The sequence below is a fragment of the Mustela putorius genome, unplaced genomic scaffold (assembly GCF_011764305.1).
Source record: "Mustela putorius furo isolate JIRA1106 unplaced genomic scaffold, ASM1176430v1.1 tig00003896_pilon_pilon_pilon, whole genome shotgun sequence".
NCBI classification, from domain to species: domain Eukaryota; kingdom Metazoa; phylum Chordata; class Mammalia; order Carnivora; family Mustelidae; genus Mustela; species Mustela putorius.
This window is the reverse complement of record NW_025422045.1, coordinates 1,931,525-1,950,409: the sequence shown is the minus strand read 5'-3', so window position 1 is coordinate 1,950,409 and position 18,885 is coordinate 1,931,525. Positions and strand designations below refer to the sequence as shown.

General features: G+C 46.6%; 1 protein-coding gene across 3 annotated transcripts in view; it reads right to left on the bottom strand.

The window, feature by feature from the left end:
- Nucleotides 1–18,885, bottom strand: part of LOC101674511 (myocardial zonula adherens protein) — a 90,499-nt gene that overhangs the window by 30,446 nt on the left and 41,168 nt on the right. For 2 of the 3 annotated variants that reach the window (XR_006602785.1, XM_004777292.2), the window contains exons 9-10: nt 15,077–15,156; nt 13,527–13,632 (exon numbers count right to left, since the gene is read on the bottom strand). Coding sequence is in view for 2 of the 3 variants with exons in the window: in XM_004777292.2 (XP_004777349.2) it covers nt 13,527–13,632; nt 15,077–15,156 (186 nt within the window). In the remaining variant the exon portion in view is untranslated. Of the gene's footprint in view, nt 1–3,674; nt 6,546–13,526; nt 13,633–15,076; nt 15,157–18,885 lie in introns of those variants that run through there. The other variant, XM_004777295.3, reaches the window with a different exon arrangement.

Below are 18,885 nucleotides of genomic sequence, written 5' to 3'. Positions count from 1 at the left end.
TAAGAATAATGGATACGCCCCACTCTTCCTCTGAAAAGGCTTTCCGTGTTTGCAACAGCTACTCTTAATTCTATCTCCGAAGTCTTGTAACGCTGTAATTTCAGTTATTGTACTTTTAAAGTGCATTCTCCTTGATAAAAACCACCGCAGTAAGAATTTTCAAAATAATAAAGTTACCCTCTTTTCCTAAAAAATAATAAAACATAAGGAAATATGACAAGATCAGAATCTGCCCTGCACTAATGCAACATAAAAGAACAGTTTAAAAAGGACAAGGAAAATGGTACATTATCTCATTCCGGGGGAGTGAAGGGAATGAATTAAGGCCACAACAAAACGAAACTGAAAAATTGCTAAATGAAGCTCTGAGTGGGGAAAATGAAAAATCAATGACGGAACGGAGGGAAAAAGGTACATTTTTCATCTTCATGATGCTTGATTGGGTTTGTAGAAATTCATTTCCAATTAATGTGTCTTGTGGCATTCAGCCAGGCTAGCTATGATCAGGGCACATATTTTAATCAATTTTTTTCTATTAAGTTTGAAGTAATATATAATAATAGAATGATACCATTCAAAAGGATCAGTTGAAACTGGCTTCTGAGGTAAAATAATCTAATTTGGTTTGATTTCTATCTTATATTAAAGATAACCCAGCTTCTCTTTGAGGAGAGGAGTAGCACCCTGCTTCTCCCCGGTGCCTAAACATGACGGGGCTGTATAAACATCAGGGAAGAATGGATACACTGGCTTTCCGATCTGACAGGGAATAATGCACCACTGGGGAGGGAGATGGAGGGGTGTCCTGGGGACCAGGACTGTTGCTCGGTTTGCTGGTTATTCTCAGAAACAACCCTAGGCGGTGCGGTCATCCCCACAGAGGAGGAAACTGATCTTGCTAGAGTTTCATCACCCATCCTTCCCTCAGCAATCCCCTAGGATCACCTCGGCATCAGGCTCAGTGTTAGGCACGGGGCACACAGCAGTCAGCCAGGAAGATCTGATCTCCACCTTCATGGACCACACATCCCACAAAGGAAGGCAGGCAGTAGGCAGAGAAACACCCAAGAAAGTGTAATAAAGGGAGAGGCACAGAGAAGTATCATATCCCTGAGGCAAGATGCACCTGCCGACTGACTGCCGGTGGAGTGAGGGCAGGGGTCAGACTTGGGGGCTGAAGAGGGTGACCGGCTCATCCCAGCTTTCCCAGTGCTGCCCAGGCTTTAGCACTGGGATCTCATGTGCCAGGAGCTTTCTCACTTGCAGGCAAACCGGGACAACTGGTCACCCGAGAGCTGGATGCCAGCAGGTCTGAGATCTCTCTGAGGTCAAGGCCCAGGCTCTTTCTCTCACCACACTGACGTTCAAAGGTTTGCTGTCACCTTCCCCATGGTGGTGACCTATCACTACCACACTGTGGGGAATCAGGCCAGGCTGGGGAGAGCTGGCTGGGATCGTCCTTTACAAAGTGTCTGCTACAGCCCTAAGTCTTGAGGATGTTCTTTTTCCCTCTGACTTGGATAAAAGACTCTGCATTGAACAGGAATGTCCAGGGAGAGAATGGTTTCAGACGAACCTACGGTGAGGCATGTGGCAGCCCCAGCTCCGCAGGTGGGACAGAGCTGGTGCCTCAGCAACGGTGGTTTTTACAATGTCCCTAAGTTCAAGTGTCCAGGAGTGTGGCCATTCACCCGCACCAGCCAGGCCAGGCTTCTCCCGGGAGCCTCCTAGCTGCCCTTCCAGCTTCTCTCCTGAGTCGCCGGCTCCCTCCTGCCAGAGACGTCATTCTGGGGTCACATCTGACCAGGCAAAGGGCCCCACTGAGGAATGTGGAACAGGCTAACACCAGACATTTTCTCAGCTTGGTGCTGAGCAGGTGCGAACCCATGACTGGTCTCGACCTCAATTCCAGCCTCTCCATTATCCCTGCCCATGACCATCTAGTCAAACTAGACTGATAGCTCCTTGCACTCCCCCTCTACTTTCTGGTCTCCATGTTTTTGTTTTTTGTTGTTTTGTTGTTGTTATTCTATATTTTGTCTGACATGTGCTTTTCCACCCATTTAGTCCCTGCCTAGAAAAATCCAATCCATCCTGTAAGACGTGGTCAGTTCTCATTCCCTCCCCAAGGTCTCTGCCCCCACACCAGCGCCAAGCCCCTCACCTACGTTACATCAGTCAATCCTTACTTACAACAGCCTCTGAAGCAGGCAAGATTACGATCGTCCTCATTTGGTTGATAAGGAAACTGAATGTTGAAAACAACTGACTTGCTCAAGACAGAAAGCCTAGGGAAGAGAGGAGCATGATGCAAAACCAGATTCAGTTTTCTCAAAGCCTGTGAACTTAATCACTCCTGTCTCCCGCTTCCCTGTCCCCAGCAAGCAGCTCAAACCCCTGCTTAATACTCGTCATAGTTTACCTCGAGTTCTAGCAAGTTTTAGTATCAACCAGAAAGTCCTTTGAGGGCAAGAACTTGATGTCTATTTTTGCATTTTGTTCATAGAAGATGTTTCTGAAATGAGTTTTGATGGACCCATCAGGGCAGGAGAACAGGAGTATTGAAAGACAGTCAAGGGGAACAACTCCATCTTGATAAAGGGGCTGTGAAAAACTCAATGGGGCAAGGAAGGAATATTGGCTAAATGCTATTAGACAAACAAGCTTTCCATGAGCAGAAAAAAAGCAAAACAAAACCAAATACCAAACCCCCCAAAAACAAACAAAAATAACACACGCACAAAAAGAAAAATGCAAACTTGTTTACAGTATATACAGAGAAATAAATTCCACATGGATTATTCTTTATTTGTTCATCAAACATTCATTGAACACCTACTATACACCAGTGACTGTTCCAGATGTTAGGAGTCTAGCCAAGAGCAAAACAGAGAAAAGCCACTGCCCTTGTGGAGCTTACATTCTAGTGGGGGCAAGCAGACAACAAACAAGTAAGCGAAACAGAGAAATGCAGTATATCTATTCTAGGATGTAAGTGTATGGAGGAAAAGAGTAAGAGAAGATAAAGGCTATGAGTGTGGTAGGGGTTGTAACTAAACCATAAAGATGAAAAACAAAACTCTAAAATGATCACAAAGATATCCTGATGGCACAGATGAATGGATAAAGAAGATGTGATCTATACACACACACACACACATACAAACAATAGACTATTATGCAGCCATCAAAAGAAATGAAAACTTGCCATTTGTGACGACATGGATAGAACTACAGAGCATTATGCTAAGTGAAATAACTCAATCAGAAAAGGACAATTATCATATGATCTCCCTGATACAAGGAAGTTGAGACGCAACATGGGGGGTTTGGGGGGTAGTGAAGGAAAAAATGAAACAAAATGGGATTGGGAGAAAGACAAACCATAAGAGACTCAATCTCACAAAACAAACTGAGGGTTGCCGGAGGAGGGCGGGTAGGGAGAGGGTGGTGGGGTTATGGACACTGGGGAGGGTATGTGCTATGGTGAGTGCTGTGAAGTGTGTAAACCTGGCAATTCACAGACCTGTACCCCTGGGGTTTATAATACATTATATGTTAATTAAAAATGTATATATATGTATATATACATGAGGATGTATATATACATTATATATATACTATATATACATAGATAGATAGATGGCAAACAAACAAGACCCAAGACACAGCACCAAAGCATTAGCCAGTTTATGTAAAATGTGTGCCTTACACAAGATACCATAAACAAAGAAACACATTGGCTGGGCGAAGAAACACTGTGACAAATGATCAGTATTGCAGTATGCAGAGTCCCGACAATTCAGCAGCAGAAGTGATCACCATATGGGAAAGTGCACAAGAGATAGAAACAGCCAGCTCATGAAAGGGGAGGAAGACTGAATGGTCAACACACTGATGAAAGGATGCTCGGCGGCACCAGGAGCCATGAGCAGTAATCCGGCTGGAGCAAATTACAATCAAAACAAAGAGGTACTATTTCACAGCCAGCTAAAATTATGGTCCAACAGCGCCAAGAGGTGGTGAGGATGTGGGGAAATCCACACTCCCGGTGGGTGGAAGTGGGCACCCCCTCCGGAGACCAACTGGGCAGTATCTAATGAAGGGGAAACTGTGCTGACCCAAGGCCCAAGCAGGTCCTCCTCCAGCCACGTTCCCCAACAACAGAAGCAAGGAGACTGCTTGGCATTGTTTGTAAAAGAACAAAAATCTGGAAACAAGTCAAACATCTGTCAATAGGACACATAACGTTACATTAATTCAATGAAATATTAGAGATCCATTAAAATAAATAGTGTAGCTCCATAGGCAACACCACCAAAAACAAAAACAAAACTGGGGAAAAGAGTAAGTTGAATACTATATACAATAAAATCTACTTACTTGGAGATTATAAACAAAGATGGACATACATTTTTAAACACATACATGAGGCTAAACACTGATAATAGGTACATACGTATGCTGTAAAAACACCAAAACGTGGCCTAGATGGAGACCAAATGGCTTTTGAAGAGGGAGGGAGTGGGGAAGAAGGGAAAAGACCAGAGGAATAAAAAGAACCTCCTTCTACTTTTTTATTTTACTTGGAAAAAATCTGAAATATGCCAAGATGTTAACATTTTGGCACTTCTAGAGGAGAGTACCTGTGTCTTTTTTTTTTTACTACTCTCTATCATTTTCCATATTGCAATTTTTTTTTCAAATTAAAAAAAATACACAAAAATGAGAAGCAAAGATGGAACACTGCCTTTGGAGCCAAAGATCTTATTGTGGCCCCAACACCATCATCATTTGCTGAGAGACTGCCAGCTACTTATTATTCAAGAGTCTAAGTTTCAGTTTTCTGTGCCCCCCCACCCCCCACCCCAAAAAACTATGCTATTCATATGCCCCATACGAGGATGAATGTGGGAATGTTAGGTCTAGACACATGGCCAAGAGGCATGAGAAACTTTCAGTAGCTGACAGTGACTTGAACATGAGTGCAACCTCACAAACTCTACGGGTAGAACATAGGCACCCAGGTCTCCAAGAAATATTTCACAGCCAATCGCAAACAATCTCAACAAAGAGAAGGTGAAGTCAGTGACAATTACAAAGAAAAGACTTCGTCCCTTAAAAGGATGGTTTATATCCTGAATATATTAATCAGCAGGTGTCATAAAAGAAACCTGCAATATTTCCATAACAGATAGGGAAAGAAAAGCTTCACACACACGGCGAGTTTTCTGATACCTTCTTAAAACATCACATTTTAGATAAGGTGTCTAAGATTTTAAAATAAAGAAGTGACTAATATGTCAAATATGAACATTTTAAACTGTCATGTTTTTATTTACTCTAAGTAAATTCTGCTTCAAACATCTGAGTAACTCCTCCTTTGGGCGGGGATGTGAGGAGCCAAGGGACAAAACTGTAGCCTTAAGAATCCCAGGCTTCCTTTGCCATCCACTGCCTACTTGCTATCATGGGGCAGAAGCACCTGAATGAGAGACCAAAGATAAATACTGACAGAAACCATTTTACCTGCCCACTCTGCCACAGGAAGTGGGGGCGGGGACCCATCCAGCGCCTAAGTAACACCCTGTCCCCTAATGAAGCCACTCCCTCAGCCCAGGCTGCCAGCTCATCAGGGTAACCCATGCATTACCACCACCACAGCTGCCGCTGCTACCTCTACCAGTCTTTAGTAACACTGTAAAGTTTTCATGACTGACCAGGCCCTGTGGCTTGCCTCAAGAAGATCTCTATAAAAATGAAGCAGGCATGGAGCATATTTCGCTTCAATATATTTCGACCAAATACATTTCTCTTTCCTTCAGACAGACCTCTCCTTTCCACAAAGTTAGCTGAACAGTCTATATGGGCAGAACGCCCATGGAGAAACAAAGCAAACCAAACCCGGCCTCAACAAAGAGAATGCTACATTGACTAGTGCTTTGGATCTCCATTCCAAGAGGACACCTGAGGGCCACTTCCCACATGCAAATATAACCAAACCCCACGGACACTTGGCCGCTTCCGTGTTACGTGGGGGTGATCTGGTGGGGAACACTTCCTTCCCGGAGCACTTGAGTTCTTCAAGCCTGCGTTCCCTCCTTAGCAGGTGTCCTCAGCAGCTTTCCAGAAGGGAGGCTTCCTTTTCCAAGATCTTAGCACCAGCCTCCACCTGGCAGTTCCTGAATTATTTTTTAGTATTATTTTTCACAGCAGCTCTTTGTTTGAGATCTAGGAACCCAAGCTTCTAAAAATATCCCTTGAGTTCTCAGGAGTCTGCAGCGTGAGGTTGGACAAGTGGCGGTGAGGGTGTGTGGTGTTTTCACAAATGAAAGCCCTACGTGGTCAAAGTTTCCTTTCCACAGCATGTCCTTCCGTTTTGTTCATCGGCTTCTCACAGAGAGACATGCCACCTCTTCCCAGCAGAGGACAAGTGTTCTTCTAATCTTGAACAGTAAAAGGAATTGCGTCCAACCCAGGCTACCATTTTATCATCTTCCAAAGAACCGGAGACTAAATCTGGAGAAGAGCTCGTGTGACATGATCTGGAAATAGGGGAATTGAGTGGATTAGGGTTGTGGGCTCAGTGCTCTGGCTCCGTTCCCCTACCCCCCATTGGTTACACTATCAGGGATGCTCTGAATCACCTAAACACAGGGAACTGGGCAGAAATGTCCTTTTGTGCGGTACATTTCAGCACAATACACAGTAGTTTTAAAACGACCTAAGAACTAACAAACGGGTGCTCCGTTCAAAATGGAATATTCTTGGAATGGAGAAAATGTAAAAAAGGTTTTAGTTGTATTGTGTGTAAATACTCCACTCAAGAGACTGGCAGCTGAGATGGAACAGAGCACGGAGCATAGGAGAGAAGAGAGAAGGGGCCCTGGGTGGCTCAGTGGGTTAAGCCTCTGCCTTCAGCTCAGGTCATGATCCCAGGGCCCAGGGATCGAGCCCCACATCGGGCTCTCTGCTTAGCGGGGAGCCTGGCTCCCCACCACACACACTTTCTGCCTGTCTCTCTGCCTACTTGTAATCTCTGTCAAATAAATAAATAAAATCTTTTAAAAAAGAGAGTAGCATTACCAAAGATTCCATTTGGCTCCTAAGACTCCCAAAGCAGAGAAGGACAGCTGTGTGTGTGTCTGTCAAGAAAGCAACTCAGCTACTTTTGCTTTTAATTCCTTTAACTTGACACAGCAGGATCCCATCCTGCTAATAGTAGCAGCTTGTGTTTATTGGGTACTTCCTATGCTCTGAGGAATATGCTGTAAGTATTTTATGTGCATCATCTCATTTAACTCTTGCCAAAAATATCCTCTTGGATGGATAGTGTTATTAGCCCCATCTTACAAACAAGAAAACCAACTTTATGAAGCTTCCCCAGCTAATCAACGCAGGTCTGATTCTCAAGTCCTTGCTCATGTCCATCGTCTCTGCGGCCTCTCACTGTGTACCCTTCAAGGTCTCTAACTGCACTTCTCCTAGGTGTCTAATGCAGGGGGTGCCTGCAAATTCAGGGTCGAGGGGGTAGGTTCTAGGAACTTGAAAAAAGGAGAAGAGAAGACCTGTTTTGCTGACTGGCTCAAGAAGAGCCAGAAACCAGAAACCCAAACCACAACTCTCGGGAAAGTTACTCCTCATCTGTTCTCTCCAATCTGGGCTGTTTCTCCCCCAAAACTGCTGCATTATGTAAATGGCTCTCAAAACAAACAAACCAACCAAAAACAAAACAAACAAAAAACCCAAAAGGATGAAAATTAAATACATTCAAGTTCATTTCCTAGGAATTGCCAAACTGTTCTGCTTCATTTTGCACCTGAGAAGCAGCTATCATTTCAACAAGGTCCTGTGTTCTCTTTCTACAGAGGTACGGTGGGGGGTGCCTGGGTGGCTCAGTCGCTTAAGCCTGTGCCTTCAGCTTAGGTCATGATCTCAGGGTCCTGGGATCGAAACCCACATCAGGCTCCTTGCTGAGCAGGGAGCCTGCTTCTCCCCTGCCTGCCATTCCCCCTGCTTGTGCTTGCCCTTTCCCTCTCTCTCTTAAATAAATAAATAAATAGGTACAGTGGGCCCAAGTGAGCGCCCTCCTCCCACTGCGATCTGCCAGGCCTGGTATGTTTCTATCTTGTGGATAGACAGAAGGAATTTAAACCATGGCAAGATCTGACACCCATACCCATAAGCATGAGGGAAGGGGGTCCCTGAGAACCACTGCTGGTCTCTTTGTCAGTGGCAGGTTCTCAGCTTCCAAGGCCACTAGGCGGACTAGATTTTGTGCCCTTAAGTCTAGTTATTTCACAAGTGTGTGCCACCTACCACCTTGAGGACATCTCTCTAGATGCATCCGGGGAGCCTCTGGGAGGTTTTGTATCTGGATACCACCGTCCAATATGGCAGGAAGCATGGGCTGTGAAAGCACCCTCTCCTGATGGGGCTGGCAGCAAGTGCTAGATCCCCTGAGAAGACCACACAGTCACACACTGGGACCAGCTCTCTGCGTCCCTGCTCATGGTCCTTGCTCAGTGGTCTCCCTGTTTCTCTTTCCTGGTGCCATAACCACTCCAGTCCCAGTTCACCGACAGCTTTCCAGCTCAGGGACAGCAGCTTGTGAGAGAGGTGGGCTGAACATATGAGCACATAGAGACCCCGCGTGAGGACCCAAGCCGCAGCTCTAGAGATTCCAAGCACTGCTTCTCCATCCTGGCTGCATACTGGAATCTTGTGCAGCTTAAAAAACACACAAACAAAAAAAACCCTAACCCCTGCCCTGCCCAGGGCCCTCCTCCCACTGCGATCTGCCAGGCCTGGTATGTTTCAGAGCTCCCCGAGTGAGTCGAACATGCAGCCTGGATGGAGAAGCACTAATAGGAAAATCCACTCCTTCCGCCTTTGCACTCATCAAACATCTAAATCACAGAGGGGGACAAGTGGAAATGGAAGGGCTTTCTGCAAAAGAAAAGTCTAAAGCCAGAACGGTTTCCTCTGCCACTGAAAGGACACCCAGCGAGAGACATGCCGCTGGAAGAACCTCTTTGTCCACGGAGACCGCAATGAGAAGCGAGGAGGAGGAGGTGGTCAACTGGAAGCATTCCTAACGCTGAAGAGGGAGGAGGTCAAGGAGCTCTCTATGAAATGACCGTGTGTCAGCTGAATAATATCACTGCCTATTGGCAAAAATGTGAGATGTCCCCCCTTTTAGAGAGCAGATAGGAATTTGTTTTCTCCTCCAGGTAATTTTCTCCTTGGCAGGAAATCTGCTTTGTTTGGCAGGGGACTGCCTGGCCTGAGAGCAGGTGAAGAGGTGTGAATGACCTGCGGGGGTGGGGGTGGGGGCAGAGGGGGTGGAGGGGGCGGGGCGGGGGAGGCACGAATCTGGCATCAGGCTCCGCCCAGACTTTTGCTCCTCCCCATTTCTGGATTCCCTGTAAGGTAAGCTAAGAATGCAGCCTGACTCAAGACAAAGGACTGCCAATCCCAACCAGACTTTGCAACAGAAGAAGGAAGCCGATGCTCGAGGAGTCTGGAAGGCAGGTCCCATGAGATGGTAAGATCCAGAAGGGCAGGACCACACCTGTCCCGGGCACAGAGAAAGTGCTGGTGCTTATCTGGTGAATCCACAGACCAGTGCATTTCCCCACAGGTGCTATTTTCAGTCCCTCTATATTTTGTGGCAAGCCCTTAAAAGTATAAAAGGGGCATATATGGGCTCATTTTGTTGTTTTTTGTTTTGTTTTGGGGTTGTTTGTTCTTTTGGTTGTTGTTTTTGTTGTTGTTGTTGTCAGAGCCACAACCAGTTAGAAGAATTAGTGATGGGAGGGAGTTAACCAATCCCTGACATTCATCACAAAAGGAGATGTAATTTGCTAGAAAGATCTAGCCTGCGGTGGGTCTGGTCCCACACATCACATAAGACACTATGCTTCGGGGCACCTGGGTGGCTCAGTGGGTCAAAGCCTCTGCCTTCGGCTCAGGTCATGGTCCCAGGGTCCTGGGATCGAGCCCCGCATAGGGCTCTCTGCTCAGCAGGGAGCCTGCTTCCTCTTCTCTCTGCCTGCTTCTCTGCCTACTTATGATCTCTGTCTGTCAAATAAATAAATAAATAAAATCTTAAAAAAAAAAAAAAAGACACTATGCTTCAAACTCAACCTCATAAAAGGTATACCAACCCCTCACTGAGAAGGGCCCACCCTGCAATGACCCGCGGTTAGCCCATCCTGCACACTGAAAGTCAAGGCCTTATTGGGCCAATGACTGCAAAACGGAGGCCGGCTGGTTTTCATTCATTGTATTATTAAGAAACTATGTCCTACTAAAAGTGGAAGGAAATACAGGGGTTAACATTTAAGGATCCCAAGAACCTCAGTAACACCCTTTTTCAGTTTTGAACTGAAAAAAGCAGCCCATCATTTCAGTAAACAAAGTTTCTTCATAGACGTTATGGCGAAAATGATGCCAGCAGTGGGTGCAGACTGGATCCCCACCTTTGGGAGATGTGACACTCCATGCACGTGAGCTTTCAGACTTCTTGTGCGGGAAGCAAGACTGTCCCTAACATCTGCCACACAGAAAGTCTGCCTCTATTTCTAGGTCAAGTTTGTCCCAATATCGGGATCATGGAAGGTCACAGATAAAAATGAAGTTCTCAAGTCAGACGTTTTCAATCTGCTAATTGTGCTGCTTATGCAAAGGAATGATAAGGCCAAGATCGCACAGCCCAGTAGACAGTAATGCAGACTTTCTATAAAGAGCTTCTAGCGCAGGTCCTAAGGAGTGTACGTGTGAGGGAGGACTACCTTCCCAGGGGAGCCGATATTAGAAATGTTTTCTTCATGTGAAATGAAAAGCTGAAATTTGCCTCTTTGCAAGTGCCACTCAGGGTTTGTGGCCTGGCCTTGCCTCGCAACGCTAAACAAGAAAGCAGAGATGCCTGGATGGCTCAGTCAGTTAAGTGGCTGCCTTTGGCTTGGGTCATGATCTCAGCATCCTGGGATCAAGTCCCACATCAGGCTGCTCACTTGGCAGGGTGCCTGCTTCTCCCTCTGCCTCTGCTAGTGCTCTCTCTCTCTTACAAATAAATAAATGAAATCTTAAAAAAATAATAATAATAAAATCTCTGGGGAGCCTGGGTGGCTCAGTGGGTTAAAGCTTCTGCCTTCGGCTCAGGTCATAATCCCAGGGTCCTGAGATCGATTCCCGCATTGGGCTCTCTGCTCAGCAGGGAGCCTGCTTCCTCCACTCTCTCTCTCTCTGCCTGCCTCTCTGCCTACTTGTGATCTCTGTCAAATAAATAAATAAATTCTTAAAAAAAAAAAAAAAAGCATTCTGAGACGTGAACTCAGCTCTCACGCCTCTCCTTAGCCATCTCTTGGCCAAGTACTTCAGGGGCTCCCTAAATCACTAGAGCTCTCAACTCCTTTCCAACCTGACTCTGCTCTTCCAAATGTGTTTATTGGTCGATGCCCCTTTTCAATGTTTGCAACTTTAAAAAAAAAAAAAATCCTCGCACCATAGGCTGCAGCAAATGAAAGTGTAAACCATCCTTTTGTGGCATAAGTTAACATGGTATTCTGGGAAAACATCTTACTTTTTACTACTGTTTTAGGTAGTTGCTAAAACTTAGAATAGAAAGTCGCTCTTTTCTTTCCGGTCCCCATGCACTGTGGAAACCCAGCTGGGAGTGGTGCTCAGTCTGATGACGGAGCCACCCTACCTTTCAGCCTGCGGTTTCATTCTGGTGACTGTGTCTTCCAGACCCCATTGGCCAGACTTAGAGAAGCTTGTTTGGGAGACAGTGCATCATAGGTAGAAAAGGCAGGCATGGACAGTGATCTTTATATGCTTCTCTATTTTCATATATCAATTTCCCTTGGCTCCCCTCAAATGCGTTTCTCTGTTTTATTCCAGAAATTAGAAACCAGAGACTCCTAAACCACTTGAAAGTGTCTTTGGAAGAAGGATCTCTGACTTAGGAACCAATCTTCAACCCCAACAGATAATAACCGAAACAGAAGCCAAGCGGTACGAGGCTCTATGATAAAATCTAAGAACAGGGCACACCACCTCGCTGTGGTGAGCTGGAAGAAATGCAGGTCTCCGTGGTCGAAGGCACATGGGGAAACAGGGACAGCCTTGGCCAGAGTTCCTATGGGTGAGATTCAGAAGCCAAAAAGCTACGATCTGAGAGCCGTCACCGCCTGAGGTGCTAACGAAGCATGACCAAGCAAGGCTTTTCCTGGGCAAACACACTGTAGCCGGTGTTGCTAACTGGACAGGACCCACCCATCCCTGTGGTTCCCGCCAGGTGTGCAGTGGGAGTGCAGAGGGTCTCCTCGTTCTTCTGTTCTGCTCTCTGACAGAGATGCGCCAGCGTAAGACTCACGGGAGTCAACACAGTATGACTGCATTTCTTATTTAGGCAACGGATTTCACCTAATATGGATGTTTATCCGACAAGAAAATAGCGTATCCCTCCCCAACCTCACAGTCCCCTGACCTTAACCTCGCTCCACTAATATCGCCAACATTTTAGAGATTAATAGGCATATTTTAATCCTCTCTTTGTCTGCTACGTGTGTAATTTATCAGCAGGCATGCTTTTAATTTCAATCATTCGTGAACAGGTAACTTTTCAGAGCAGTGCTTAATATAAGGAAAGTGGTTTTTTTTTCAGTTTTTCCACGGCCAACCAAACGTGTAATTAAATTAGAGCCCTCTCAATGCACGATAGAGTTAGACCTCTAGGGAATTTATAACGTTGTTAGGACTAACTGTTCCTTTTTTTCTATCCGATGTATTAATTGAGCAAGAAAGATACAAGAATATGTGACTCACTGTACTACAGCGTGGATTTCTCCTACTGAGCACCACGGGAAAGAGACGGATTACAGTAACACAAGTGAAAGAACTTTTTTCCCTCTGGCAGAAATATAAATGTTCAACTTACCTGTTTTTTTCCATTTAGAAAAACGGACAAGTAAGCTATGTCCGGCACACAGTAAACATGTAACTTGGTCGGGTGTCCCACAGACAGACGGAGAGACGAAGGGTGGAGAAGAGAATGAGGGAAGAAGGGAGAGGAAGGAGGAGCCAGGGAGCAGGGGACAAGGAGACACCTGTCCACTGAGGAAGGCGTGGTCCCTGGGACAGAGGCAGCCAGGTGCAAGGACGTGCAGAGACCTGAGCTGAAGGAAACGTTCCTTGTCACACCGGGGGCTCCCCTGAGCTATAGGCCCGCCCCTGGGGAATCGCAGCCCTCTGAAGGCCAGTGAGCTTATAAAATGCGCTTCCAGGCCTTCTTAATTGTGACGCTTCGATCTGATTAGAGGGATGATCACCAGTCCCCCCGGGGGTGGGCGGAGGTGGCACAGGTGAGGAAATCTCCCTCTGGGCCATGAAGACAGCGGCCTGAGGACCTCCACTCGGGAGCCACAGCGAACTGAGCTGAGAGGCAGAGCCAGCTCCAGGGCTGACGGGTCCCCACGACAGGCAGCCGTCCTGGTCCGTGACCTCTCACAGGGGCTTACCTCCTCAACCATCTGCTTGACCTTCTTCTGCTGACAATGCACCATGTCGTCCAGGTGCCGGATCCGCTCCCGGAGGCTGGCCGACGCCTCCTCCAGCTGCTGATACCTGACACAGGGAGCAGAGTGATCAACCAGAGCAGCCCCACCAGCGCGGAGGGTCGTGGTGGAAGGGAGCCTCTCCCGGAACAGGAAGGGCGGCTCCGCCACACATGCCTCCTACTCTGTGAGTCTCCCGGGGGGCTCACTACCTGCCAACCACCCACCCTGGGAGGAGCACGGGACTTTTACTCATGTTCCCTCTTGCAAGGTTCACCTTGTAGAATGACAGCAACACTACTTTCCAGGGTCTGAAACGGAATTTGGGGGGTACCACATACAGAATGGGGGGCTCTCTGTCTGGGGGTTAATACTATACATTATACATTATACAAGTCGAATGCCTTGATTTGGAAAACAAAGGCGGCGGGAGTCTCCAACCACGACCCACTATCTGAAATCAAGGGGCTGAGTCCTGGGAAATCTGGAACTCCGGTTGTCGACACATCATTTATTCTGAAAAACTGGGAAACACGGTGAAAGACCTTCTCTGCATCAAAACAAACGGGGCCGTGTCCTAAGACACTTGACATTTTGTCTTAGAACAGCACAAACCACCCTCGGCCTTTGCTCAGTTCGGTGAGACCAAAGGAGCAGCAGACAGCCTCTTCAGGGCTTGGGGGCCGCTGGAATGGAGCCGGGGACATGGGGTCTGGCGGTCAGCTTACCCCTCCCCTGTCTGCCAGGCTACGTTACAGTCTACAGAAGACTGCGAAGTCCGAAGTTGCAGAGAGGAAGGGTAACAGACATTTTGCAGCACGAACCACGTGGCAGGCCCCAGCTCCCTCACAGTTAATGACCCCATGAGACCGGCACTCACCGTCACTCCCTCCCCTTTAAAAGGAATTCTCACTTTGCAGATAAGTAAGGAATCTTAGCAAAGCTGCAAAGTTAAGCAGCTGGTTCAAACTGCTCGAATCATCCCAACCTCGCTTTCTTTCAGCAGAGGGCGGTGCACAGCCTCTCTGCCTTCTGATTTCCAGGGGAGACCATGCACTACCACCCCCTCATTTTTGATGCAGATTTTTATATGCCCACAGACAGGGCACAAGGCCAGGTTTGAGTAAACAATGTCTGGACACACACAAAAAGGCATTTTAAAAATAGTTTCCATTGCAGTGGTATTTAGTCACAGATGATGTGTGTTCTCATCAACAAGGTGCATCCTGTGGAGTTGAAGGTCATGGAGAACATTTAGAAACTGAACTTTTGCACCTGAGAGAGCCTGCAGGGTGCTTCTCTGCTCTAACAACCAGTCATGGGTTGCAAGATGTGGCTGTGAGTGCCCAGAGAAACTAGCCCCAGGGCAGAAGCTCTCAGCCCTGATGTTTGACACATAAGAGTCTGCAATGGTGATGACCAAGGGAAGGAAAATTCGAGGACCTGCTGAGCCCACGGAAATGCAGCATGTCCACCACCCAAGTCCATTACGCGGTAAAGGGCATCTGTCTTACCTTTCCTTGTCAGAGTCCATTATTTCCACTGACATTTCCGTTTCATGCTCCAGGAGCTGGAGCTGCAGCTGATGACGTTCCTGAAACAGACACCGATATTTGAATCAGTGCATGTAGATCAAGTGATTCCAGCACTCTTGGGGTCAAGTCTATAGGATGCCCAGTGGGGTCTACGCATCCACCCACCAGAGTCCAACTGAAGCTCGAAACTGCCAAAGCTCCTGGTCTGCATTTACAGATGTGTTTATGAATTAGAGAAATATCCTGGATAAAACCATTCAAGGTTTCTTTTTATGGGGTGACTGGGTGGCTTAGTCAGTTAAGTATCTAACCCTTGGTTTGGGCTTACATGACGATCTCAAGGTCATGAGATTGAACCCCACGTCAGGGCTCCATGCTCAGCTGGGGGTCTGTTTGAGGATTTGCTCTCTGCCTCTGCCTCTCCTCCTGCTTGTGTGCACTCTCTCTCCAATAAAAACAAAGAAATCTTTAATAAGTCAATGAATAAGTATCCCATCAACCTAGGTTCAGATATTTTGTAAGAATTTATAGTTCTAGAAAATGAAAATCCATACTCCTCAGTCAGTGGCCTGTGATATTGCAAAATTCTTGAAGAATTTCTGCATCATCAAGAAAAGAATCTCTGGAATTTGGGTAATACCCTATATACTAAGCTGGGTGGTGGCTACACGTGTAGGTTCACTTGTAAAAGTGTGTTGTGACTGTCAGAATAATGGGTGGCCCCCCAGCAATGGCCATATCCTAAGGCCTGAGACCTGGGCACATGTGGCCTTACCCAGAAAAAGGAACTTTGCAGATGGAATTAAGTTAAGGGTCTTAACATGGCCAAATGACCCTGGATTATCCAGGGGGCCCTTATTGGCAGGAGGAAGAAGGGCTGGAGCCAGGAAGAGACAGAGACTGGAAAATGCTACACTGTTGGCTTTGAAGCTGCCAGCTGGAACCCCGAGTCAAGGAACGCAGGCAGCCTCTAGAAGTTAGAAAAGCCTAGCAAGGGGCCTGGGTGGTAGTGGGTTGAGTCTCTGCCTTCGGCTCAGGTCATGATCTCAGGGTCCTGGGATCAAGCCCCATGTCGGGCTCTCTGCCCAGCTGGGACCCTGCTTCCCGCTCTCTCTCTGCCTGCCTCTCTGCCTACTTGTGATCTCTATCAAATAAATAAATAATATCTTCCCAAAAAAAGCCTAGCCAATGGCCTCTCCTCTAGAATTTCCAGAAGGAACCCAGCCCTGCGGACACCTTGATTTTAGCACTTCGGATCTCCAGGACCATAGGACAATGAACTGGGGTTGTTTTAAGCCACTCACAGTGGTGATTTATTACAGCAGCCATAGTAAACTAGCACATATATCAAGCTGTCCATTAAGATTTGTACCCTTTGCTGTATATATGCAAATTTTAAAGTTTATCCAAAAAGATAATATAAGAATATGGACTATGATTTCCTCGGACAAAGTAGAAAATGTTAATAAAAGTATAGCACCCTATTGGGGAGGGTATGTGCTATGGTGAGTGCTGTGAAGTGTGTAAACCTGGAAATTCACAGACCTGTACCCCTGGGGCCAATAATACATTATATGTTAATTTTTTTTTTAAAGTATAGCACCCAGGGGTACCTGGGTGGCTCAGTCAGCTAAGCGTCTGCCTTCAGCTCAGGTCATGATCCCAGGGTCCTGAGATCGAGTCCCATGAAGGGCTCCCTGCTCAGAGGGGAGTCTGCTTCTCCCTCCACCTCTGCCTGCTGCTCTACCTACTTGTTCTCTCTCTACCTGCCAAATAAATACATAATAAAACCTTCAAAAAAAAAAAAAAGCACCTATCATAACCAAAATTGCTCTAGAAATACATTATAGATCTTGGTGTCATAGATTTCCTTCAAATGAAAATTATCAAACCCTGTTCGCTATATCGGGAGATTAACTTACATGAGACCCTCAGTACTCCTATGCTTCTATCATTCTCAGAAATTCTCCCAACAAACTCTTCCCGCCAAATTACTGAAAACACGGTCGCTGACACACTAACTCCCACCACTGCTGAGGCTACAAGCCGGAGTACCCAAGGAACAGGTGGAAGAGATGGGGGAACCGTCCGCTCTCGCAGGAAGAGTATAAATTACCACTGGTGGATTTAGCCTCATGAGGGAAGACCAACTTTCAGTGGGGATCTGTTTTTGTTCTTAAATCTTTCCAACAAAGACACAGCCTTACAGCCCACCTGGGCAGGAGGCTCCCCTGTCCTCACGTGGTTTGCGGCTGGCTGGAAGTCTACAACAGCCCTGAAATAATAGTGATGGACCTTTCAGAGACGAGCACCCCCAGTGGCAGATGCCCCCCAAAACAGCCCTTTAGAGTAGGGTAAGGCCTCACTTCTGGCACACTTTATGTTTTTATTTTATTTTTTTTAAAGATTTGACAGGCAGAAATGACAAGTAGACAGAGAGGCAGGCAGAGAGAGAGGAAGGAAAGTAGGCTCTCTGCTCAGCAGGGATGATGTGGGGCTCAATCCCAGGACCTGGGATCATGACCTGAGCCGAAGGCAGAGGCTTTAACCCACTGAGCCACCCAGGTGCCCCCCGGCACACTTTAAAAGTTCAAATTTTTTTCCCCTAAATGGAAGTACAACAAATCTTGAATGCACACTACCCAGTAATTTCTTACATTTGTACATGCCTGCGAACACACTGCCCAAGCCCAGACTGTCACCTTTTCTGCAGCAGCGTCCCTCAGCGATCACACTCCTTAGGAGATTTTTACTAATCAGGGGAGAAAAAAACAGTGTTTTGAAAATCCAAAAATGGGTGCAGGCAAGATACCACACTGCCACCGTTCATGTGTGGGGACACGCTGTCTGCAGAGCGGGTGAGAGACAACTGCTCTCTCTCCTACTCTGAAAGAAGGATCTCTGAGGAAGAAGCAGCCATTAGTTGGAACACCTAATCCTAGTGGAATAAAGCAAACCTATCTCTCGCCTAAATGGAAAAGAGGATTTAGAGAAAGGGCAATACATTTTGATATTTTGATTTGCTACAGAAAAAGCTGACAGAGCTTGGGGAACTTCCTGTATCCCACAAATGCTGGCAGGGAGGGCTAGCCTTCCCACCTCCCTGGCCTCCTGCCCATCACCTCTCACACAGGCACTGCATGGAAATCAGTGGGGAAAAATCCTACTTTGAGAATCCCAAGGGTACAAAGAAGATAAGCTATTTAAAAAAAAAAAAAAAAAAGTCCAGCTAAAAAAAGCTGACTCTGGGGGCAGACACCTAGACAGGTCTGTAACAAAATAAAAATCAAAGCCTACATTTTTGAGCCACTACTAAATGCCAGGCACCGGGCTTGGCACTGTGTGTGGACTTCTCTTGTTTTACTGCTCACAAAGCTTTAAGTAGAAGAATGTTTACTACCAGCAGGTTACAGAAGAAGAAACTCGGTTTGGAAAAGTAACTGCCCAGAACTAGAAAGAGAGGCAAGGGTCAAACTCTAGGTCTATCTGATTCTAAAACCGTATTGGTAGCCACCCCACAGGCAGGAAGTTGGCTTCCTACCCAAACCAGGCCGCCCGCTCACTCTGCACCTGTATGTGGCCGGAAAATCTGTCACCCACAGGGAGGATTGCCATGACCAGTTGGAGAGGGAATGTGGGAGAAAGCTCCTCTAGGTTCTAGAAGATGCCATCACTGCCCAATCTTTATGACCATCGCCAGCCCATACTCTCTTCTCTTCAATAAAAGTTAGGATTGTTTTCCCAAGGAGGGGAGGTGACATTGTAACAGACTCTTTGCTCAAGTCTCT